Raw genomic sequence first — 25,405 nt, 5'->3', positions numbered from 1 at the left:
CCCCAGCCCGCCCCACAGAGCTGCTTGTCGATCCGAGGATACTCTCCATGTTAGACATGGCGGCCCAGCAGCGCTTCGGCCCGGCGCAGGGCAGGGCAGGAAGGCTTCGGCCGCTTTCGTTCCCTCTGCCGGTTCTGTGGCGGCTCCTTCTTCCGGTAGATTCAACTTCCGGCAGCTATCTTCCGGTAGCTTCTACTTCCGGTAGTTCCCATTTCCGGCAGCTCCCTCTTCCGCCTACTCCGACGGGAGCACCGAGGCGGAAGTGTGCATGCAGACTTCCGGTCTCCTCGGTCTCAGTCTCCTCTCCTTCAGACTCCTCCGCGGGGCGCCAGGCCCGGCCTGACTGCCTGCGGGCGGTGGGGTTTGTGCCCGGCAGTGGCCGTCAGTGTGCGACAGAGCCTAGAGGAGCGCCAGAACGTAGAAATGCAGGGCTCTGAGGCGTGCTCCTGCAGGCTGCAAGCACGGACTGAGCAACGTGAGCTTCTCCTGCAGTGCCTTAGAGCTTCTCTGCTTAAAGACAAATGAGAACGCTGAGTTCTACTTCATTATACCTAATGACTGCTTACCGCGTATCCAGAGCAGCTATAGGAACGTAGTTATACTTCACAGGAAAAGATGCAAGGGATAATTACTTCTGAGAGCAAGAAGTCTGTTGAACGTTCAGCATTTCATGTGTGCATTTGCATGATAACTGTCATGGAAAGGCAGCTAGATCAGGACCCATGTCGGCATTTGTGTGTGTACCTGCACACACCTTGCCCAGAGGACAGAAAGGTGCCAGAAGGTGAGTCCTGACCTCTTTGAGGGCGTGCACAGCAAGGAGCCCCACACACAGATATGCCTTGGGGCAGATTGAAGAACAGATGTCTGCTACAAGGGCAGAGAATATCCAGGCTCACGAAGGGCAGGGCCTCCAACCCTCTGTCTTACTTCTGGAGCACCGCCTTTCCTGTATCAGACAATGCAAGTCAGGTGAGGAAAAAGAAAGCAGCAAGGCTGAGATTGGAACATAAAAAATGTTTATTCCTTAAAAATACAACGTTCACTTGTAGTGACACAAATACTCAGATTTCTTTAAAAGGGTTTCCAGTGTAGCAGTCTTTCAGTGTCAGGAGCAAGGTGAGCAGGTAGCTCCCCCCAGCATGGGCAGCCTGGTCCCAATAGAAAGGTTTGTTCCACTCGTTTCTACAGCCTGCACCACAATAAGATACATGCAGGTCCCTCACTCACTTCTACAACTCCAGGAGGTATCCACTGCCAAAGCTCTGTCTGATGACAGCGTGGATTCCTTTTCGTTTGGTTTTTTGATTGTTAAAGCATTTCAGAGTCTATCTTACTAATCTTCTGCAGAGGGCTGAGTGTCTGATGTTTACTGAGAACACGAGGAACAGCCCTTGGGAAGCTGCAGTCTGTGCTGCTTCTCACACTTTGTGAAGATCAGTCTCAAAAACAAAGCAGGTGGAGAAATTTGATGGTAAACAATCAGTGAAAATACAGGTCTGATGTAGGCCTTTTGCTCCTCCCAGATCAGTAGAAAATTAAATACCCCTCCCACAAAAAGTTTGTTTAGACTGATTTTGCAATGCACACCCCAGAGGTACTGCTATAATCACACTCCTGGTGACACTGCCTTCACCTTAGCTTAACAGTTAAACCTTCAGTAGAGAAAAGAGCATGAAAAAGAACTGATTGTTAGGCTCAATTAAATCTTCTGCTTAAACATATTTACTTTTTTAGCATATAAAGGTCTAAAAAAATGCCTTTTTTTTTTCCTTTTGGTGGTTCTAGAAACCAGAAAACTATTGTCTGAGTGGATAGTCTATATGTTTCTATCAGTAAAAAGAAGGTACAATGATAACCAGAGATTTGGGCACACGAAACAGATACAACATTGGCAAAACACTGGGTCTACATGCTGTGCTTGAAAATATCAGACATGAACTTTGTACACAAAATGTATCAAACAGCACTTTGCCTGTTAACAAAATAACTCAAAGAAGCTCCAGCACCTGAAGTTTCTCCTGGTGCTAATCTGGACTTAAAATTTCACTTACATTATTATCCCATGCGTGCAAGATAATCATCAGAAACAGAGGTAAGAGGCATCCCAAATTTTCTTGACGCACACATCCTGCTGTTGCTTTCAGTGTTAAGTCAGTTCAGCTGAAGTTCAAGTCATTTTCAAGCCATCAAAGCCACAAAACTTCCATTTTTTCTCCAAACTGGCCCCAACCCCACTCAGCTCCTGTTTAAATGTCGTCTGTAGTCTGGTCATGAGAACTTCCACTTCTGTGGTGCAAATCTGTGAAAAGGAAAGGGAAATTTCACTAACACACAAGAAGCCCTCTAACAACTGCATGCATTCAAACATGTTTAATTGGTGTTTAATTGGGAAATGAAGGTTTTGGTGCACCTACTTTGCTGTCCAGGCGCTGCAGGTAGGAACAAATGTACTCTATGCTTGCTCCAAATGGGTGCACATGAAGAAATGTTGAAATTATTCCTGGGGAAAGGAAAGCCACAAATGTCATTTTCATGAGAACCATCAGCTGAGAACACCAGCTCTCTGCCATTGCTGGCACTGCACACAGGGATCTTATTTGGCATTTTTGGTTTTAAATTCAGTGAAGTTTGGTCTGTGGGCTGCAAAGTAAACGACAGCTAAGTGATGCAGGAGAGATCTCACCATTCTCACTCCCTGCCAAGTAATGGTAACGTGCTCCATGTCAAACCTCACCAGAATTCAGCAGGGAGCTATTATAAATGTGGGGATGCAAGGCTAAAGAATGGGAAAGCAGAACTCTGCTCCAGCTGTGCCAGGTCAAGGAGCAGGAAAAGACAGAGGTCAATGGGCAGAGCAGCAGAGGGCCGTGTGTTGTAGGTTGCAGGACTCCCACCTCTACGGGCACAACTCAAGAAACAAAAGGCAGCCCCTAGCAGCTGAGAGGCCGCTCCGAAGGAACTCCCACCACTTCAGTCTCTACCATCATCACTAATCAAAAGGCCTCACCAACTAAGAGAGCTTCTCGTTCTGATTTCACAGGGCTATTGCTCAGTGTCTTCTCAACTGGACACTCCTTCTCCTGGCTGCATGCACAAACTCTGGGCATACTGCTCTCCTGCAGAAAAAAAAACACGCAGGCCTGTTCCACACACTGACAGCACAGGAAGCACACTTACACACCAAGCAGCAGCTCAATAAGACCTGACTTTGTATTCTTCTTTTCCTGTTTCTATGAGCCATCATATTGCTTTATTTGTCTCTCTATTGCAAAAGGCATCCAACACATCAGAATGATGTTCATGTTGCTATCAGAACCTGCATGTCTGAATAACCAAGCTAGACTGAAGTTAATGATGTTAAATAAAACACCACAACATGCACTTTCATCATCCTTGGTCACTCACACGACATCTGCCCTGGAAGACCAAAACTAGACTAGACAGAAAGTCTTGCAGCAACTAATTCAGATGCACATGTATATTTTTTAGATGCATAAACAGTGGCAGCATGATTAAGCAAGTGCCTACTGCCTGCAGAGGGCTTGGGATCAGAACCCTCCTTGACGTGAATTCACAGAACTGAATTCAAACGTAAATTCACATAATTTATTATCCTCAAAATAAGTTGCTATGGATAACTTGAAGTTCTTAACTTGTAAACTGATAGACAGGCCATTATGTACCACGTCTGTATGCTTTGCAGCAGTCAATTGCTCATTGTACAATGAGATATCACTACTTCCCTCAATAAAATGTTGACTAAAGCAGCAGAAGACTTTACTTACATTCCCTTGGCCATCAGTAACATCTCTCTCTTTGTCCTCTTCATTTGCTATGCTTTGCTATGTGTAAGAAAAGGAAAGGTTACTGATGTTAGTGTGTTATTTTTGTTCTTTAATATCCATCAAAGCTCCCACACTGGAGATCTCTGGTATTCAAGCTCTATTTTAATTACTAAAAAGCTAAGTATTTATCACCTTCCCTAGAGCAAGGCACAGAATGGTGGGGTTAATGATACAAAGTCAGGGAAGGAAAGGTCCAAAGGCAATTGCTTTACAGTCCTCCCTGAGAAGTGCTCTGCAATACTTCTCATCTATCCTGTAGGTACCCATATAATTGAGTCTGCTACGGAGGAGAGGACCAAGCAAGCCTAGATTCACATGCAAACCCACAAACAAAATACAGCCTTATATTTATCCAGTTGCTTCTGATGGTTGCCTCACTGTTACATGAAGCAATCAGGAAGTTCACTTATGATATGCAACCTCCAATTAATCAGGTAATTTTCTCTACCTTTCAAAAGGCCACTTCTCCTAAGCAAGGCTAGGCATCTTCTACACCCTCTCCTTCCTTGCACATGCTACAGGCCATGAAGTGCAAGAACTGCATTTACTATCGAAGAATAAGAAAGGATCAAGAAGTCCCATACCTGCTCCTTAAGGGTTTCTAATAACGTTTCGATTTTTAGTTTGTCTTCTTTCACTTTTTCCAGCTCAGCTTCTCTCTTTTTGTATTCATCTTGAACTTTCAAAAGATGCTGGAAGAGAAAAGTTAAACAGTTCAGAGCTCTTTCAGCATGGTTACTTATCCTGGCAGTGGCACATAGAGAAACTTTAACTCCCTGACACCTGCAAAAAGGAAAATCTGTTGTCTGGCAATTCCTGCCATTTCCTTACACACAAATAGCTGAAGGTGATTAGAAAAGGCTCCTCCAGCCACCTCTGATGTTACAAACAGCAATGCAGTTAGTGCCTACCTCAGATTCCTTCAGTGAACCACAGCCTCCACAGCAGGTTCTAATGTTAATGAAGTGCATAGCTGGACTATCGTGTACTCTATATGCTTTGGTTATCAGTCTGGTTTAAGACATGAAGGGATACTGTTAAGACTTACAAGGAACCTAAACACTTGATATTTGGCCTAAGGAAATCCCAAAGAGCAACACATGATCTACAAATCCATGTGAGAATGAAAGCCCAGTAAACGTCAGAAAAGGCTGCAGAGCAAGTTGGGATTTCCCACCTTTTTGCTCATGGCAGCGATCAGGATCTCACAGGGCTTCGAGGGAAGGTCAGCACACTCACTATTCCAGGAGTCACAGCCAACATCACACATGGAATTCATAAAGTAGGATTAACAGAACACCTTTGCTTGTGCCTGTGCCCTGCACCACAGCCCCCTTGTCTTTGTAAGCAAGGCCACAGCTAGATGGAAGCCCAGGCCCACCTGCTGCATTCCCTGCAGAGCCTGCTGGAGAAGTTTCAGCTGCTGCTCTTTGGTTGTGTCTTCATCCCTGCTGGCTTTGCCGTGCTCCTGCTTTAGGAGCTCTACTTCATTCCGGTAGGCATCCAGCTGCCAGCGCAGACTGTCATTTTCTTCTTTCAGGGCTTCCACCTGTGACACAAGTGCTGGAAAACAAGGCAGGCAGTGATCAAAAATCAGAGCTGGGCATGAGCTGGCTCTCACACCTCTGACACTCCCAAGTCTCAGTTACAAATCCACAGTACTAAAGAGAGTTTCTTGCAACCACTCTTCAGAAAAACACACTGCTGTGGACAAAGAACATCTCCTTAGGGGAAAAGCAGTATTTAACCTGGGGGAAAAAAGGGAAAAGGCAAAAGAATGTGTTGGAGTAAAATAACGATGTAGGCAAGGAAGTAGGTTTCCTGATCAGAAAAGCTGAAAGACTCTGGACAGGCTCTACTGCCACCCTCAGCCAAAAGATGATCCCCATCAAGCCATGGGATGAAACAGCTCCATCAGCCTGGTGTTGATAAATTTAGGAACGGGGTTATGTGACATTAGCACTGCAAAGATAGCTTCAGCAGGTTTCAAAGCATATCCACCACGTGGAGTACATGCTCTGCCACCTGCCCTTGCTGTTTTCCTCTGCTACCTGGGCCATGGTTACAGCCTGCTCAGGCACTTATGCAGGACTTGGACACTGCCCTTGGAAGGCTCAGAAAAGGCTACAGAATTAGGAGAGGTGAGGAAAGGTTGGGGGGTGTGGATAATGTAGGATATATTTTAATATCAATACATAACTCCAACAACTGTTAACTTGCTGTTTCACCCTAATTCAGCAGGAGATGATGAGTAACAATCAGTGACAAGGATTTTGAGAATTATAATCACATTTAAAAACTTGTGCAGCAGGAATTATTGAGCTGGCAGGAGCTCAATGGAGCCACAGTAAACGATTACAAAATAACAGCTGGTTGGAGAAGCAGTCTTCTTCTCTCTCTGTGTCTCATAATGCAACCTTCAGATGCAAAAGGAAGAGTGTCATGTATGTATGTTCTGTACCTATGATTGCAGAATGTGCTGCAGCAGGATATCTACCAGCAAATTCAAAAAGACATCAGGAGCTTGGAAGAAAGGAAGAGACAAGGTAGAGCAGCTGACAGCAACAGAAACAGCTATGAAGACCACTGCTTAAATAACCAATATCCCTTGATGTTGTGCTTGCCTGTAAAAAGGTTTCCTACAGCTTCCTCTTAAGTCCTGGTACTGGTACAGTGCTATGAACTTCCTACTGTCCATCAGAGTTTGTATGAATGCACAAAAGTTTAGCAAGACTAACACAAGGCAAAGCAAGTATTAGAGACTGCATGCTGTTAAACCTCAGCAGCAGAAAACTGCTATTGATTTTGTCCTGAACAGTCAGATCTGAGCGGGGCTCCCAAAACAAACCACTGCAAAAAGGAGTTTACCTGATTCATCCGTTTCTTTCATTTCTGATGGATCTTCTATTTCTTCATCAGACATTTCCATTTCCTCCTCTCTTCGAATGCCCATTAGTTCGTCATTATGAATGTTACGAATCTCCTAAGGTTCAGAAACCAGATGTTTTTTAAATGCAGATTATAAGGAACAGATTGTATGGATTAAGAGATGCAGAAGTCTTAAGTCTGCAAAACACAGCTCCATCATACAGGAAAAGGGAAATGATAGAAATTTTTGGCAGTCTACTCAATCAAGAACATCATCTACCGTGAGCCAATCTATCAGCATGACTGGCATTTCTGACTCTTCTATCTTCCCTCTAAGCCATGCTCTCCTTTGCCTCAGGGAAAATGAGCATACTCTCAGCCTGGATGATACCTTGGGAACAAGGGGGAAAGGACAAGAATACAGCAAACCTGAGCAGGAGGGACAGGGCTGGTTTCAGTGCCAAAACAACTGCTGCCTGCCCTGGAGACCACACATACAATGGAAGCTGGGTTGAAGATCCCAGAGAAACGTTCCTACTGTTTTTAACTAATTCTGCCCAACAGCTAAAATCTAAAAGCTGGCCCAGAAGCTGAAAGAGCCTGCAGAGAGCACAGCACACAGTGAGGCCAAGGCTGCACAGCAGGATGTACCAAGGCTGCTCTGTGGCTGAAGGGGAGCCATGGATGGGGAAAGAAAAGCATCAGAGAGGAGAAAAACAAGTAAGGCCCTTCCAAAGCAAGAAAAGAAGCTGGCTGGTAGTTATAGCAGTATGGTGTTCCACCAAGTCTCAAGCTGCAATGGCTTCTTCATGAGCTGCCCTCAGCTGCAAGACCCACCTGCACTGTCTGGCAAAACCACCTTAAATCACCACTGACAGAGCAGCAGAGACCCTGACCCAGCCCAATGATTCCCAATACACACCCATTCCCCAAGCTGCCCTCCAAGTTCTCCTCAATTTCCTCCAAGCTTTTCTTGAATTCCAACAAAAACTGTAGCAAGAAGATGTTGGGGGGCCATCTTCCTTTCAGAAACAATCCTGAGAAAGGAACGCACGCTGAGCCCAGCAGCATTCCTGGAAGATGCCTCATAACAGGTCTTGCTGCCTCTTCCCACTGCGAGAACTTACCTTGGAAAAACAGACCACTCCAAATGGAGAGCGCGTTCCCAACCCAACCATGGTAAGTAATCTCAGGCAAGCAGAAAAGAAAACAGCAGCACTAGGGCTCAAAGCAGAGGCGTAACCTGAATCAAGACTCTCCACTTGGCTTTTTGGGTATAAGAACAAACATTAGCTTCTCCATTGTAGCTGCTAAGAAAGGACTAACTCAGTGGGATTTGGAAAGAAAGCCCCAGAAGTGCAATGTCATGGGGGGTTCTCAGCTGTGAACTTCCCAAAACAGTCATTCAGAGTTTAACAGAGTTGTGGAGGATCACTCCTCTGCTTTTTACCGAAAGAGCATTCACTGAATATTATCAAGCTCTGCAAACACTCCCATTTTTCTCAGGTTGCAGCTATGCTGAAAGGTGGCCTGCATACAGCCAACCCCACAGACAAATGGCTTTTGGGTAAACAGTTACCACCAACTCGTTCACTTTGCCCAGATTTACAGATGACATTAAAATTATTTTAAAGGTCAAAGGTGACTTTTAGCTTTGTTGGAACACATTTCTTTGTAATAAGGAACATAATACATAAGGAAAACACAGAATCACAGGAAGGCTTGGGCTGGAACCAATACTTCCTAAGGTCTTTAAGTTCACTCTGGCTCTCTTTGAAGTGCTCCCTGCAAATTGGGCTGCCAAGGGCCTTACTCAGAACTCGAAGATGGAGATTCCCCTGTCACCTTGGGTTCTTCTGCAGGGCTGAACTGCTTTTCAGGAACAGAATTTGAGGCTTAAACCCAAATGGAACTTCCCTTGTCGTGACATGTGCCCATTGCAGCTCACCCTCATGCTGTGCGGCTATCAGAAGAGACCATTTCTGCCTCCTTGAGACCCCCTGCTTTAAATAGCAGAAATCTGCTGGTGGGGACCCTTTCAGCCTTCCCTTTCCCAACCTACACAAGCTCAGTTCCCTTACAATCCCAGCAGACATCTACCAGATGTTTGAGTCACACACTTCCTTTCACCACCCCCTCCTCACTCTCTCCTGCACCACCTTTAAATCCTTATTTCCCCTCTTAGCAACATCAATGCACGAAATAAATGTACAAATATGAGAATACCTTCCCTCAAATCTTTCAGACTGTCCAGCTGCAATTATTTCCATCTCTCAAGTCGATCAGTAGAAATGCAACAAAACAGATGTCAGTGGTAATCCTTATCTTCTTTCCCTTAATATCCCTCTAGAAATAATACCTCTTGCTTTAACATTAAAAACAGATCAATATCCAGCTTCAATCAGCATACAGATCTGAACGTATTGCTACTAGTAACACAAATGCTAACAGCAAATTCATTACCTGGAACAAGAGACGACCGAGTAATTCCCATCTTACACTGTGAATTAAGATGTTGTTATCCACGTGAGCATCGTGCAAACTTAAAATCAATATCCTGACAAGAAAGAGACTGGCTGGAGGATCTAGCACAATAAAAAATTACCAACCTCTGCTTGTTTGCACCACACGCTGATGTTCTTACGCTGAGCTTTCGTGAAATGGTCCCAAGCCTTTTGTTTGGAGGCAGAATGGTACACGGCCACTATTTGCTCGACTGTAGTATCAAATCAGCAGACAAATCAGGCCAGAATATCATCCAGAGAGGGCGAACAAGAGGAGTAAAGGAGTAAAAGAGTGGAATCAGGCAGGTGTTTGGCTAACCTTTCGTTATAACACTGTACTGTGCTGAAGCCATGCTCAGGACTCTGTGCCTGGAAAGGAAAGCGGGTACTTGACCAGGCCAGCAGCACAGAGCCACGCTCAGCTGGGAAAACTGCATCTGCACTCAGCGGGAAGAAAGGAAGGCACACGTTGCACTGACAAAAACATTCCATGTGCAACACCATTTATCAGTGCAATGGCTACACCTGGACCTGGACACCTGGACAGCACTTGCTCTCTAACATTTGCTCTCACAACTTGTGAAAGCTGGCACTCTGCATGCTCTGAGGCCCAGTGGGTACAGTCCCAAAGAACAGCACAGCTGCGTCCTACGCATCCAGCAGCAACTTCTTTTTCCTTCCTTGGACTTATTCTAAAATATTTTCCTAGAAAATTTGCAGAGGTTTTCGTAAATAAGAAGCGCCTCCCCTGGGAGGAGATTTCAACCAACAGCAGAAGGTACACCCAGCTGTTTTTTCCCCACACCTGTGGTGCTGCAGTAGGTATAACTCTTAGGAAATGAAATCATTTCTCTGCTCCTTAGATTAACTAATAAATCTAGACGTGCCTGAGATACAACTAGGCGTTTTATAGAGGTGACTTGCATGCAGTTGACTATTACTACTTACTCTGCAGTGCATACTGCTTTTTCTTCTGGACCGTTTGCCCATATTTTTTGATAGATTAAAATATATATAAATCAAACACTAGACAATTAAATTAACGAATATAAAGCCAAAGTTCAGAATGTTCACATCCTAGCCAAGAGGTTCAAGGAGGCTTAGTAAAGCTATGGAAAAAAGTACTCTTAAAAAAATATTTCAGACTTAGTAAAGAAGAGATGTGTAACAGGCTACAGATGGGTTGAGGACTGCTATAAATCACACTCTAGAACTAACAGAGCCAACAGCTCTTCCTTGATCTAATAAAGTACTGGGACTCAGGTTCAAAATTCTGTTCTGCAATAGGTTTTCATCATAACTTCAGTTGTGACTGACAACAGGGTATTGGGAGCACTCTAATGCATCCTACCTTTGATGAATAAATCCTGCACATTTCGCTGAGCCATCAGATTACCAGGAACTTACCTTGTCTGTACACAGAAGTGCAGTGTTGAAAAGATTATAAAATTACTAACAGACTATAATTAAAAGAGGGAAAAAAAAAAAACACATTAGGAATTCATCTCTCCTCCCCTCAGATGTGGACTCTGACTTTAATGAAAGGCACCACAAGAAACTTTTGCCAAGTTAATGACATATGCTTATAAATTAACTGTAGCTGCATAGAAGCCATTGTCATTTATGGCCCTGGTGAGTTTTTAGCATGATCTTACCAGACTCTAGAAATTAAGCATCCTCTCTACAACAACAGGTAGCAAACACTCAGTGCAGAAATACTACTCACACTGAACCAGAATCCCTGAGAGAGCAAGCTTGAACTTCTCTTTAGCTTCTTCCATCTCCTTCTCATGCGCTGCCTTCTCGTTCACCAATCTGCGAATGTGGCTGTTGGCCGACTGAATCATGGAGTAGAAGTTGTTTGCAGTCCTTCTGTTCACTTCTCCACGCTCTATCCAGGTGAGCAAGGTCTGCACAGCTTCTGAGAACTTAGTGTCATCTGCAGCAAGAAATGGTATCTTTCAATCACGGAAGCACAAGTTTGCCTGTGCAGCTTTCAGATCCTTTTCCTGCTGCCACTGACTTGCCCTCTCTTAAAGGTCAGCTTGCTCAGGTTGGCTGCCCTGGGTTCATGAAAAGCACAGCAATACCCAAACACAAGACTACACAAAGGAGTCCAAACCTAATTCATAGAATCACAAGGATGGAAACAAGCTGACAGAAAGCTGTAGAGGCACCATAAGGAAGAGAGGAATCAATTGCTGGAAATGTATGAGATAACTTTATATGCCTATTTAGATGTACTCTTTCGTGACAGCAAATATCCTCTAATTGAAAGAATCAGGCCACAGATGGGGTTGAGGCGACAGAAAAAAAGCCTTAGAATCCTAGAATGGCCTGGGTTGAAAAGGACCACAATGGTCATCTGGTTCCAACCCCCTGCTATGTGCAGGTCACCAACCAGCAGCCCAGGCTGCCCAGAGCCACCTCCAGCCTGGCCTTGAATGCCTGCAGGGATGGGGCATCCACAGCCTCCTTGGGCAACCTGTTCCAGTGCATCACCACCCTGGATTCAGGATTTAAACTCATCACTTAAACACAAACAAAAATGGGTTGGAAGAAACCAAAGTCAGGCGTACGTTTGTTTTTATAAGACGACCCTGTGCAGACAGGCAGCTGCAGGCCACAGAACCACTGACCTTTCAGCTTCTCCGCAACAATGCTGCACTCGTGGTCAGAGTAATGCACAACAGGAGGTGGGGAGGGCGGGTGGAAGCGTTCCTCCTCCAGCCTCCTGCGATGGCGCTCCTCCCTCGCCAGCATGCGCTGCTTGCACTCCCACTCATAGAGGTCATCCCGAGCCTGGGCAAAATCCACATGCAGGCGCCCAGTGTCCTTCTTGTCAGTGCTGGAACCCAACCTGATGCGATAGCCTGGTGGTGATGACAACAATGTTCACATAGGATAGGTGATTTACACGGGTACAACCTCCCTCTGCCTCTGCCTGCCTGTGACTCCCACAAAGATAGCAAGACCTTGAACAGAAGAGCTGATAGTTTGCAGGGTTCTACAGTACCCAAGGTAACGAAGCGTTGCTCTCTTTCCTATCAGGAGCAGCTTTTAGATATTGAAGCAGACAAGCATAAAGAGCAGAGAAAGAGGCAAACTGACACCACGTGAGACAAATGGCTATCAAGCCTATCATCGCAATCACACAGAAGTCGTTACACCCACAGCCCAGAATTTTAAGCTTCCATCTCAGACAGAAATATACCCACCAGAAAGATACAGCGCCTTGTCCACCATGAATTCCTCAGCGAAGCGGATGTGACAGAAATTCTTCTTACTCTTCCGAATAGCTATGACTTCTCCACACTGCTCAAACACTTCCATAATGATCTGCTCGGTTCCATTTTCCGGCAGCCCCCCAACAAACACGGTCTTACAGCCTGGGGGCCTCTCTCTTGTTGCTGGGGGGGGCAGATCTGAAGATAGCAAAACAAAAACAGATCAGGTCTGTCAGCACAATTTCCATGCATCTGCCCAGCTGCACTGACAGATGTCTTGGTTTCCTTCAAATGCATGAGTTAGCCCCAGTATATTTGACTTGAGTGACAAACAGTTGTGCCAAGCATTGCTGAGGTGCCATACAACAAACACATTTACTAGCTTGCTTCCAAACTGAACATCCAGGGTTGAGTCAATTTCCTGCACAGCAGCTGATTTGGTGCAGCGTTCTGGCTTTAAGATGAAAACAATGTTGATAACAGAGATGTTTTAGTGGTTGTTGAATAGTGCTTGCACAAAGACTTTTCAGCTTCCTATGGTGGCCTGCCAGCAGGGAGGCTGGAGGTACATGAGGAAAAAACATAATGCAATGGCTGAGGGGTCTGGCCAGTCACTAAAGGGGTTCCACGTGACTCTTTTCTCTGATGTACACATTTTTATGTACGTACTTTTCTATATAGACACAAAAATTCATAGATAGAAAGGGGACAAAAATATGAACAGACGTTACGTGGGTTAGGTGGGAAAAGAGTGCAGCTCTTGCAGTGAATGATCTCCTTCACAGCAGGCATGTCTGGAGGGATGGGAGGAGGGACTATCCCCAAGCCTGGCATCATGGGATTGATTGGAGGGATTCCAGTCATCATTCCAAGAGCAGGATCAAAATCTAAATGGGGGAGAGAACAAGGGAATCAGTTTTGAACTCGTACAGTAATTGTTCATTTGGACAGCAAGTAAAGTACTACATCTACAAACACCAGTGAAAATTACCTGAGTAAACAAGAGAGAGGGGACATGACCACTTACCTCAGCAGAACTTCACATCTGTTCCCTTGAAATAACTTTTAAGAAATTGTCAACTGCCTCAGAACAAATACATTTCCTATGTTCACATTAACTGCTCCCCTTTCCATTCCATACGTACCCTCTCCAATCTAGCACCAGAACCTTTCCCAGTAAATACTATATTACTCAAACAAAGTGTAGGAACGTCAGTTAAGAAAGTTCTAGAAGAATTCTGGGTAAAATGGACAGCAGTGCTTAAGGAGACACTTTCCCATTAAGTGCAACCTACAGTGGTAACACACATCTTATGCTGCTCAACTTGTTCCTAGGCTTTATTCAGATATAGTCAGAAGACTAAACAAGAAATATGCTATTCTGCTTTTTGCTTCGATTTACCACCCACACCAACTACAACTAAAAAGAATTGTCAAACATGAGGTGTTTCATCTGCTCAGAAGCTGTGAACCTTGGGGAAATCAATACTTTCAGGCAACCAAAATGGAAAATGTATACTTAAACAAATGGCTTCCTAAGAAAACTCCTGAGCTGATAACATCAGCAGCCAAGGACACCCAGCACCACCAGGGCCAGCTGCTACTAGCAGCTTAAGATCCCAGCTGCGAATCACCTTCTCTACTGCCTCCCACCATTCCTCTCCCTGTAGCAGAAGCTCTGAAGACACAGGAGCTCCCCAAAGCACCGAAGGACCCAAACCCTGAATGTGCAGTTTTGAGCGCTGCAGAACTGGCTGAAGCTGGCTGCTTTTTACAGATGTAAGCAGATAAGATTAATTTTGCAGGGCACAGATGAAAATTGCCAGCAGGCAGAGCAGAGTGGTGCAGAGATAGCATTTTCCTTTGATCTTCAGCTGGCACCATTTCAATGCTATTCATATCGCTAAGGCAGAGGAACGATTCTGTGTTCTTCACTTTGCAAACACTAAAACCAGCTCCTGCTTGGCTCCACAGAGATCTGGGAGCAAGAGAACTCCTAGTGCACAAACAGGATGTCTCAGTTTGGTAGCTGAGCTTTATTTTCCTTTGTAATTTGAACATTATGCCTAGGGCTACATTTTTACACACTTTACCTACAATGCTCTGCTTGCAAGTGTTGCTGTTCGTTTTATGCCACACATGAATGGTGCCAACAGACCCAAAGCAAAAGCTCCACCATGAAACAGACTTCAGAGAAAGGGAAAGTCTTGCTACCCCACCCTAGATCCCTGCTGAACATCAAGAGGAAGGTCACCTTGTGAACGGCTGTGACTTTCAATGGTCGCGCTCACTGAAGATAGAAGGCAGGAGGAAAAAACAAAAGACCTATTTCTGAGCAAGTTCCTGATCCGAGCTGAAACAACAGCATCACCACTGAAAGGAAACTGCAGTTCAACAAGCTGGAAGGAAGAGGAATGACCAACGCTCTCACTGCGGGGATAAGGGGGGATATGGAGCAACAGTGACCTGCTGGAAAAATGCAGCAACTGTTGAAACGCCCACGTGTTAGAATGTAAAGATCTGCTCACCTTCTCAGCACAATTTGGCAAAGGTACATCTATGAGATCAAGATTATTTCAGCACTCACTGGCAGAAAACAGAGACAGCTGGGAAAAACAGGAGCTGGAAAAATCAGAGGGATAAGAAATCCAGGATGGGAATTTCTCTGATTCAAGCTTTAAAAGAAAGCATGAATCGATACAATCAACAGAAGCAAAAGAAGTAGCAGAGAAGATGAATGTAGTTACATTATAATGAAAGGTAAAAGGTGTACATACAGGGGGAAACAGATCCCAGGGTCTTTGGATTTGTGGTGAATCTCACTTTCTACTGCTCCAACAGCAATATACTGGACCACTCACCATCTTGCCTAGGGCTCTCTTCCTGTTAATAAGCTTATCTCCTGGCTACAGGCCAGCATCTGAGAGGCTTGTGATGCTACTTCAGAAAAGCCAGTCTCCATTAGCAAGAAGGAGAAAAGAGAAAAAGAAAAAGAAGTCCTCAAGGATTCTAAGAGGTTCAAAAACATCAGGCCTGGCAGCTGCTGTTTGCTGTTTGTGAGAACTTTTATATAAAACTAGTATTACCTGGATGGCGTGAAAGATGATGTGTATTCATTTTAGACATTGTAGTCTTGTCAAAGCATCTCACAACTACATGCTTTACTTCATCTGTAGAAACAGAACGAGGCTAGTAAGTTCTCAAGCATTTTCAAACAATTTTTTAACGTGACCTGAAACTTTAGTCTCACCTGACACTGAGCAAAGATGGTCCAACTCATTTCAATCTTCCATCACCTCTCCTCTTTCATTGGTACTACAAATATGTCTGGTCTGAACTTCACCATTATGCTTTATAACAGATCCACATTCACCAGAGCATTCTGCTTGCTTGCACTCGGGTCTCAAAAACACACTGTGCTCCTTCTAAACCATTCTGAGTCATCTGTCCTGGGAGCAGAACTCCTGATCTCAAAGTCCAATCTTAGAAGGATCAGAACAAAAATTACTTGGAAGCTTAAAGTCTCCCCTGCTCTTACAGCAGGGAATAAGAAAGCAACTTCAAACTTGCGTGCTCTCCCAGGACAGACTTCTGCTGACTTTTATTTGACACATATACATGAATAGGAGAAAAATGCATGAAAGCATCTCTTACAGCAAAGACAAATGTGAAACAAGGCCTAGGGAACAGAAGAGTACAGACTGCATGCAAAATTTATATCCAGTGATGCTATTAGCTAAATACAGGCTCAGCTGCACAGCAAACTACCTGCACTGTGCCACCAGAGGAGTAATAGGATCATAGAGTGCCACCAACGCAGGCACTCTCTCCTTAGGCATGAAGGCAGTTACTCAGGCATGGGACAGCATCCTTCTCAAGTGCTCAATTGTAGCAGAGGACTGAAACAGTAATTTCAACTCAGGATTTTGGTTCACAGGCCCACCACACTGCCGTGAAACCACGTATAGCACATCTCTGCTGCCACATAGGAGCTCTTCAACATACCCTGGGCACAGGCTGACTCACCTCTGAGCAGTACTCCACACTACCAGGTGGCCATTTCTTGAGCAAAATCCTCCATTATCTTCTGCCAAATCCATTTTACTGCCTTATTGCTTTCCTCATCATTTCCCTCCCACCCTTCAGTCTATGCAGTTTTAGTTCAGCTTAGAATAACGCTTTACTCGGTATCACTGGCTTCCTGAGCTCTGTAGACATGTCTCACGTGAAACACTTCCACTGCTGGTCTGCTGCAGTTATCTACAGGTACAACCCACCTTCCCACTACCCCAGTAGCCATTGTTTGCATCCATAAACATGTATTTCTTCTCAACCCAGTTTCAAAAACTCAGCAGCCTCTAGATATATTGCTCACTGACATCAACACATAAACGCAGCTTATAAACGTGCACCGCGTATAAGAACCCCATTAATCCAACTCAGCTGACACAGGTTCTTCCCAAAGACACGTTGGAAAGAAAAGGTGGGCACAGTCTGGATAAAGTCTCACACCTGGCAGGAGGGGCTGTCCTGTCATCCCCATGGGAGCCATCCCCAGGTTGTTCATCGCAGTGGCCCAGGCAGTTGGGTCTGACATTGGCAAGCCCATTGAAATGGAGTCTAGGCTTAGATTTCTGCCACCATCTGCTGAGAGGAAAAAAAAAAAAGGTGATTAAGAGCTCAGTGCACACCTTCATTGCTCTGTAGGACAAACGTTGCTCAGCAAGGCTCTGCTGTTTCAGCATACAAAAGCAGATTTGACCCCACCGCACAGGAAAGGTCTGTCTGAAAAAAGCAACCTCCCTTCAAGCAGAAGACATTTCAGGGATGCAAGGTGTATGAAAGCACTGACTTCCAAGAGCACTTAAAATGTTTTTTCCATTACAATGCACAGCTCTAAGGGATCCTGAGGGAACACCGATTAAAGATAAGAATTTGTGAAGAAGGCACAAGTATTCTGCGTGTATAAACTGCCACAAATGCACTGGAATCAGAGACAACCAGTCTGCTCATGCAGAGAATATTTCCACTGCCAACTGAAGACATTTCTTCCATGCTGAACAGGGAAATGAAGCAAAGAATAATTACACATTTCTGAACACCCCCAGCTCCCTTGATCTTATTCGGAGGAGAGGTGCTGCAGCCTCTGATCATCCTCGTGCCCTCCTCTGCACCTCCTCCAACAGCTCCACATCCTTCTCATGCTGGGGACCCCAGGCCTAAGGCAGCACTGCAGGTGAGGCCTCACAAGGGCACCTTCTACACTGACACCTCAGCACAGCAGTTGGCTTTGGTCTACACTTACACAGACACCTTCTCTTTTGCCAGATATCAAGCTGCTACATGGCTTACCTGGAGGAACGTTTGTTCTCTTCCTCTTCTTGCCTGGATCACTCCCATTCTCAGTTGGGCTTTCCGACACACATGCACCACTCAGGCTGCCAAACTGCAGAGATTTGCTGTTGCTGGCAGGATCAAAGGACAGATGGTTTAAGCCTGAAATACAAAAATAGATTCAGATACTTTATAACAGTTTGCAATGCCTCAATATCACCATCACGAAAACAACGTCCTGTCCCACGTGCTGCTGGCATCCTTCAGACCCCCGAAGCAGCTATGCCTCCTGTTTGCCATCCCCAGTATGCCCCACTCACTGCTATACTCACATCAATTTAAAATATTATCTACAAACATTATTCTCACCGTCCCTCTCTGGACCCACAAAAATCAAGCTGCACGATGCTCTAAAGCAAGGGTGCACCTCTCCTGCACTGCACTGTATTTCCCAGTTCAGAAACTTGGAAGCCACAAATTCATTCTGTTTCTTCCAACCCATAATAGACATTTAGCTTTGCCTGGTTTGTCACCAGTAGTGACTTTACCTGGGCTCATTTACTAGCAAAAACACGAGGCGTGCCTCGCTTGCAATTGCTATTGCTATTTTTAATCAAGGAGGCTGGCAAGCACTTGAGCCCTCCTGTAGCCAAGGAAGAGAGCTCAGCAATCTGTTCCCTCAGGAAGGAGAGCTGGCAGATCTAGCTGGGGATCTGCAAGAGAGACAGGGAAACAGAGCAAAGAGGAGACAGATCCTTCAACAGCCAGCCATCACACACAGGAAGAAAAGCTAATTTTGCACGTTTGAACCAAAGCTGACCGAAGAAAAATTGCTTTGCAGCTTCCAGCGTGTTTCTGACTTCAAGGCATTACATCCGTTTAAGAGTCCATCTGTGCTAAGTCACCTGTGGTGATCCACAAACCACGGCCAGCTCTGCCTCGTGTACCTGCCCCCATCGATCCTGCCTCTTTTACTTGGCCTTTCTCTCAAAACGAGGGGTGGTAACAAGAAAAAGGGACTCCAAACAACTCCACGTTACCAGAGGCTTCAAAAATTCAGCACTTTGAACATAAGCTTCAAGCACAAAAAGCAACGATAAGTTTTGGAGATGTACACTGCCCTCGACTGAGCTCTGAGTTCACGGTTCCATCTCCCGTTGCATTCAGCACTTGTAGGGATCCAGAACTGAAGAGACACTAAAATATTCTGCCGTGTTCATCTCTGTCTCAGCAAACTCTGAATTCAAGTCAATGCAAAAGAAGAAAAAAGAAAAAAGCCCAGGACCAATGCGAAGTGATAAAAATAGCTGCATTCCTGCTAAGGTGCACATATGTTCTGGGGGAAGCAGCACAGCTCCAGAAGCAGCCAAGCTGACAGCGATGCTGCCTCCCAGCACCGAGGGGCTGAAACACAGCAGCCATTTCATTTACACCAGCCCTTCCCCAGGCACGCTGCAAGCCACAGCCAGCACTGTGAGATCTATTCTAGAGGATTCCACTTCCCAGAACTTGCTAATAAATACGGTTGCTGTGTACAGCTGTAAATAGACAAGAGAGTGGAAGCAGGGAGCCTGAGGGAGCTCTCATCTCAGCTGCTGAAAGGTGAGAAGAGCAGAAGCAGCCAAAAAGCTGAGTGCTGTTCAGCTGGCAATAACAATAGTTGCACCCAGCTATGCAAGGTGCCTACTGCACTGCTTCTTCAATGCTCCAAAGTCAAAATATCACTGCGGCTGGGAGGGCTCAGGAAAACGAATCACAAATGCAGCAGGTTAAAAATAGAGAGCCGTGCATGGTAAAGAAACAGCAAGAGAGTAAAGGAGTGCTCAAGAGGCTTCTGGATGAGTGCTGTGAGGTATGGATAGCAGCTCAGCGGGTAGAAATGGTGATGGGAGGACGGTTGGACTGGATGATCTCGTAGGTCCTTTCCAACCTTGTGATTCCATGTGACTGTAATAATTATAAACTTTATTCTCAAGCATTAAACTTCAAAGCACGTTTTCTCACACTTGGGTCCAGCAGAGCACGCTGACCACAGGCAGATGCTGCCCGTGTTGGGCCTGGCACAGGGATGGACAGCCAGCACTGCCTGCAGGAGCATCACACCACACCAGCACAGGGTGTGAATGCTCCTCACCCACACCACTGCTTTCTACCCCACCGGAGAGCAAAGGCAGCTACTCAGTGCAATTATTTCCATCACCGCTTTTGGAAAACACAAGATCCTTGACAGGCCAAACGCTGAGCTGTATGGAAGGCAAAGGACGCTCCTGCAGCACTGCCAGGCAGCTCCTGTGGTGCCCAACCAGCCTGACAGAGCAGCACAGAGCAGGAGGGAGCAGCCCTGCAGCCATGCCAGCCAGCCCAGACGCTCGCTGGAACTCCCTGCGGTCTGATTCAGCTTGCTGCCCTGGCAGACACAAACACAGCTCTGAGGAGCAGATCATTTTCTGCTAGGAGCTGAGTTGCACACAGAAGGCTCTGCTGCTAATGTGACACGCAGGAAGGAGCAGAAACACATCTACAAGTGCTCTCAAGTCGTCAGCACGACCACAGCCTCTCCACAAAAACTAAAGCACTGCATAACTGCAAACCAGCAGGCAACTTGCTGGGTAGCAGCTGTGAGCCTGCAATGCCCCTCCTGCTTCCAGCAGGCAGATTAACAAGAAAAAAGCCATAAAAGCAGAAAAGACTGTGGTAATGGAGTCATTATCGTTTCTCTTCTTGCCTTGCATCACACAGGAACAGAGGTGGGGTGGCTGCTTCAGTTCCAAGTAAAACACTCTTGAATGGGTACAGACCACTACTGCTGATTCAACAAGCAGACAGTGCTGTGTCCAAGAGCTCCCAGTCTCATCTAGATAATTAGCAGCAGCAGCCTAAGTCCGCAGCACGGTCTTCCGGAGATTATAGGCAACATGGAAGAGATGGAGAAAGGAAATTCCCTCTCATGCCAGGCAGGAAACACCGGGTGCCACCCAAGAAGTTGATTTTTTCAAATGAGAACAACAGCAGGAAAGTGAAGAGCCAGCTCCTCATTTAGACCTCTGTCTAATCAAAGCAGCTGCATGTTTCCAGCCTGGAGAAGAAAGGGTTTGGGAGGGGATCTTATTAATGTGCATAAATATCTGAAGTCAGGATGCTAAGATGATGGAGCCAGGCTCTTTCAGCGGTGCACGGTGCCAGGACAATGCTCCTCGTGGGTCGCTTCCAACTTGGGATATTCCACAGCTCCACGATTCTGTGAGATGACTGCCAGCACAGGTCCTCCTCCCACAGCAGCCCTGAGAACAGCAGGCTGCTCCAGGCAGTCGTCAGCCCTGGACTCTGCTGGGTTCTGCCTGCTCTGACTGAGACACGTGGCAGCCTCCTGCTGCCCCCAGCAGCTCCACCAATGCACAGACCTGCCCATCGCTCCGGGTCCACGCTGATGCTATATATGGGATTAGGAAGGGCCTGAATACAGAATGTTCCAGGCATAAATCAAGGCAAGTATCTATCCACGCTGGGTCCCATGCCAGGCCCTTGACAAGACTTCATTTTCCAGCCACTGACTCCCACTAACAGAACTTGGCCATCTGTCTTAATGACTAGCAAAACGTATGTGTACAGATCTATAGTAGAGAGACTCAACTCCAGTTTAACTGCAAAGCATTGCTTCACAGATCATTCTTTTTACTGACAGCAGAAAACATTGACAACAATTCTCCCCAAGAAACAAAGTGGCACAGCTCACCCTGCAAAGCTCTACCACTGCATTACTCAAGGCAGCACCCCAACAGGGCGGCTTCACTTCAGGACTTCAGCAAAATCCTTCCCTGCTGCCTTCGTCCCATCAAACACCACCAGCTCTGCCCACAAACCCAGCACTGCCTGGGGCACACAGAGCTGCTCACCCCAGCACGTGCTCTAGCAGCAGCAGCCTTGTGCTCATCAGGCTCTCAAACATCTTTCTTGACATCCAACTGATCACAAGGAGGAGCTGCGCAAATCCATGCCCTGTAACTCAAATCACAAAGTAGTAACAGGTACCCTGACACCTCCACATGCCTACAAGCATTTCAAGCACATGCTTAGGAAGCCCACGGAGTTTACACCTGCTCACCAAGCTTCTCACTTACTCAGCATCCAGAAGGGAGAACTCAAGAAATGGGCTGACGCAGGCTTTGCTATAAATATGGATCTGCCTTTTGCCAACATTGGCCAATATGTGAAATACGTATTTCTCAACCTGAACAGTGGTCCTTCTCCTTAAACAGAAATAAGTAGAATATAAGACTCCCATCTGGTTACATACCACTTGTTCTGACGCCTAAAGGAATGCACTTTAAAAGAAAACAAAGTACCTAACATCTGCAGCAATCGATTAGAAAACACAGAAACGATAACAGCAGGGAAGGGAAAGGAGAGAAGAAAAGCACAGAGGCTTCAAAGTCACACATCCAAACCAAGCATTTGCTTTCTGGATCTGGTTCCCAGGCTTCACACCTATCTCTGGGATTGTGCACTGCTTTCTACTCTACTCCTGGCTTCACTGTCACGGTCAGAGCTCTACAATCATCAGCTGCCAGCACACCGTTGGTACAGGAGCTGCCTAAGCACACTGCAGAGATCAGCAAGCCTCCAAGAGCTACTTCTATCAACTCCATATAATCCTACATTCGAACAACTCTCATCCAGACAGCGTGAGAGAAGCACACGGAACGCACTGTACCTGCATACTGCACCAGGAACATGGCAAGGTGCTCATAGTACTTCAGTAGTTCAGCCAGTTTTCCTGCCACTGCCTGCCTGCCTGCAAGGTGCAGCTCCCTGCTCAGCACCCACGCAGCACTCCTGGGCTCAGCAGAACACAAACCAAAGTTGCAATGCAAGCAGAACCACTGCTGTGCTTCCCCACATGGGCAGCGCCAACAGAGGCACCGACAGCTCAGCTTGGGGCGACGGTTCACAGAGTGCAGCTGCATGTGTCACCATCAGTCTGCTGTGAGTGACACTCACGGGCCCGTTCCTGGATGTGGGGGAAGGAGGTGAAGGAGCAGGTGGTAAACCCATTAGCAGTAAGTAAATCTGAATTTGTGAGGGATTTCATACATCAATGCGCTAAGCACCGGCGGGCAGTTAAATAAACCCTACTTGCATGCCTGAAACTGGTTGCCTTTGCATAGGAAGATTAAGCTCTGGTAATCCCTGAAGAGGCACGCAGCTCAATTTGTGATTCTGGAAACTTATAGTGAAAAGAAATATCAACTCCAGACAAGGTAATTACTGCAGCAGGGTGCTGGAAAAGAAGAAGAGGTGTGAAGAGTCTTTGGCTGCAGTGCTCACTGTACCAAAGCATTGCCTGCAGTGTTTTCAAGGAAAGGCATTCACAAACCACTGCCAACACAGCAAGAAAAGCACAGGGCTGATCAAGCAGGATATGAGTTGGGTTCTAAATGAACAAAAAGGAAAATATTACATACTGGTGTACGCAAGCAGGCACGTATGGCCACACACAGCCAGCCGATCCAGTCTTTGATTCCCTGTGGAAGGCCCTCATGAGGCTGATGTGCCCCAACCACTGTGATAAAGGACCAGAACTACCAGCACTGAGTGTTGAGAGGATGCTCACTGCCAAACTCACATTTTCAGAACACAAAATGCTCCACGTCTACAGATGAATTCCAGCACACGGGACCTGTCACCAGAGCCCAGTGCAGACACTGAGCTGAGGGCTGAGTGCTGCTCTGCAGGTGAGGGCGCTGAAGAAAGGCATGGGCAGCTCACAGCTGGGGGACACCCACAGCATCAGTGAGAGGAGCAGGACTGCAAAGTGCCAACAGAGAGCGCAGCAGCCAGGAGCTGTGGGGAGCTGCTGCTCTGGGATCCAGGCGCTGGCAGTGGAGGAATGACAGCAGAAAACCCAGGGATTAGGTGAGAAATCTCACACCATCTCTGGAAGGGATTCAGAATGCCTCTGTAGCAACACCTTTGAAATTGCTCGGAAATCGAACCTCATCTCTTCCGCGGGCTGAAGTCACTGATACTAAGAACATGACCTTAAAGCGAGAAACCTGACCTTACGGTGGCTTAGAGGGAGCTTTCAACAACTTAACGCAGAGGGCGTTCTAACTAGATCTTATTAAGTCCCCCAAACGTAAGGTGAAAAAACAGACACAACAGCTTCTCAGCTTCCAGGTGGGGAAGGAGCGACGAGCCCAGGAAGGGAAACACCACCAAAAGCATTTGTGTGCATTCCGAGCCGAGCAGCTCTCGCGTGTAACAGCCAGGCCTCGCACGGGACGGGGCTAAAATAACGGCGGCATCAATGAGTTTAACGCCCGAAGAACCGCGGGGCCGCCGGCGGCCGCGCACAGCTGGGCACGAGCCGCACAGCGCCTGCGGGCCGCAGCACGGGAACGGAGAGCTGCCGCCGGCGGTCCCGCGGGAGCGGGCAGGGCCGGAAGCGCCGCCCTCCGCCGGCACAGCGCGACCGGAACCGCCGCCGAGGCGCCCCGCTACGGCCGCTCCTCCCGGTACCGGAACTGCCGCTGACCCAGAAAGGCGGTCCGGAAGCTTCCCGCGCCTCGGGCCCCGCTGAGCCGACAGACGCCGGCTCCTCGCAGCTCCCGCACACGCAGCGCGGCGCTGGCTGAGGTGAAAACGCCGAGCGCTGACCGCCCGCCCCGCCCCGCCCGGCACTCACCGCCCAGCCCCGCTCCGCGCCCGGCCGCGCCGCGCCCGCTCTCCACGAACATCCGCGTCCAGCGTCCCCGCTTAGCGCCCCCCTGCGGCGCCACCCATTGGCTGCCGTGGCGCTGGGGGCGGGGCCTGGCGCGCACTGCATGCCGGGAGAGCGGCGCTGGGGGCGGGGCGGGGCGCGTCCCATCCCGCTCATTCGGGATATGCTCGCATAAAGCATCCCCAGTTTTCAGATGGAAGCAAGTCCCTAGCTCTGTAGCCTGTTTTAAAGGGAAATATTCCTGCTGTGTGGATTTTACAAGTCGTTACAATTTTACAAAAAGCAATTAGATAACATCCCAGCCTCTGGCAGGACCAGCAGTGTCCATCACTGCTGTGTGGCACGAGGTGCACCGAGTGCTGTGTGCTCCCATCTGCAGAGTCAGTGTAGAGCTCACAGCCGCCCCCTGGGGACCCGCGGCCGCTCGGCTCTTTTCCTGCCGGCGGGGCCGGGTGCGGGGCGGAGCAGCCCCCGAAACGCCGAGGAGGGCGACCCTCCCCCCAACCCCCCCCGTGATTCGGAACAGCGAGCAGACCGGCAGCGATGCGATTTATTGAGCAAAGAGAGGAAGCGCTCTTTATCTCAGAGCCGGGGGAGGAGGAGCGAATCGGGGACGCGGACGGACGGACCCCGCTGCAGTGCGGGTCGGTGCTCCGCCTCCCGCTCGGTACAAAAGCGTGTCATCGTCTCCCGTCGGTCCGTCCCCCCGCGCACAAGGAGACGCCAGCCCTGCCGCAGATGGCAACGCCGCTGCCAGGCGGCCCCGCGCCCGGGCACCAACCCTGCCCGCAGCCATGGGCAGCAGGACCGCAGCAGACGCGAGGAGCAGGAGGCCCGCTTGTCTCCGTTCCCAATGGGCGCTCGCAGGCGTGTTGGAGGAGGCAGAGGACGGCTTCAGCGTTG

At 47.4% G+C, this 25,405-nt stretch overlaps 1 protein-coding gene across 1 annotated transcript; it reads right to left on the bottom strand.

Annotated features, from left to right (window-relative positions):
* Positions 1-2,170: 2,170 nt before the first annotated feature.
* On the bottom strand, positions 2,171-17,056 carry ENOX2 (ecto-NOX disulfide-thiol exchanger 2; the record flags this gene model as incomplete). The annotated part of the gene is made up of 12 exons (XM_079541993.1): positions 2,171-2,302; positions 2,418-2,503; positions 3,011-3,119; positions 4,433-4,540; positions 5,230-5,411; positions 6,717-6,831; positions 9,326-9,432; positions 10,947-11,159; positions 11,860-12,093; positions 12,439-12,645; positions 13,179-13,334; positions 16,960-17,056. The coding sequence occupies 12 exons, from the start codon at positions 17,054-17,056 to the stop codon at positions 2,171-2,173; spliced, it is 1,746 nt and encodes a 581-aa protein (XP_079398119.1).
* Positions 17,057-25,405: the final 8,349 nt, after the last annotated feature.

The sequence above is a fragment of the Tetrao urogallus genome (assembly GCF_951394365.1).
Source record: "Tetrao urogallus genome assembly, chromosome: 13".
In the NCBI taxonomy this organism is placed as follows: domain Eukaryota; kingdom Metazoa; phylum Chordata; class Aves; order Galliformes; family Phasianidae; genus Tetrao; species Tetrao urogallus.
The sequence above is the reverse complement of the archived record's forward strand: the minus strand, read 5'-3'. Positions and strand labels throughout refer to the sequence as shown.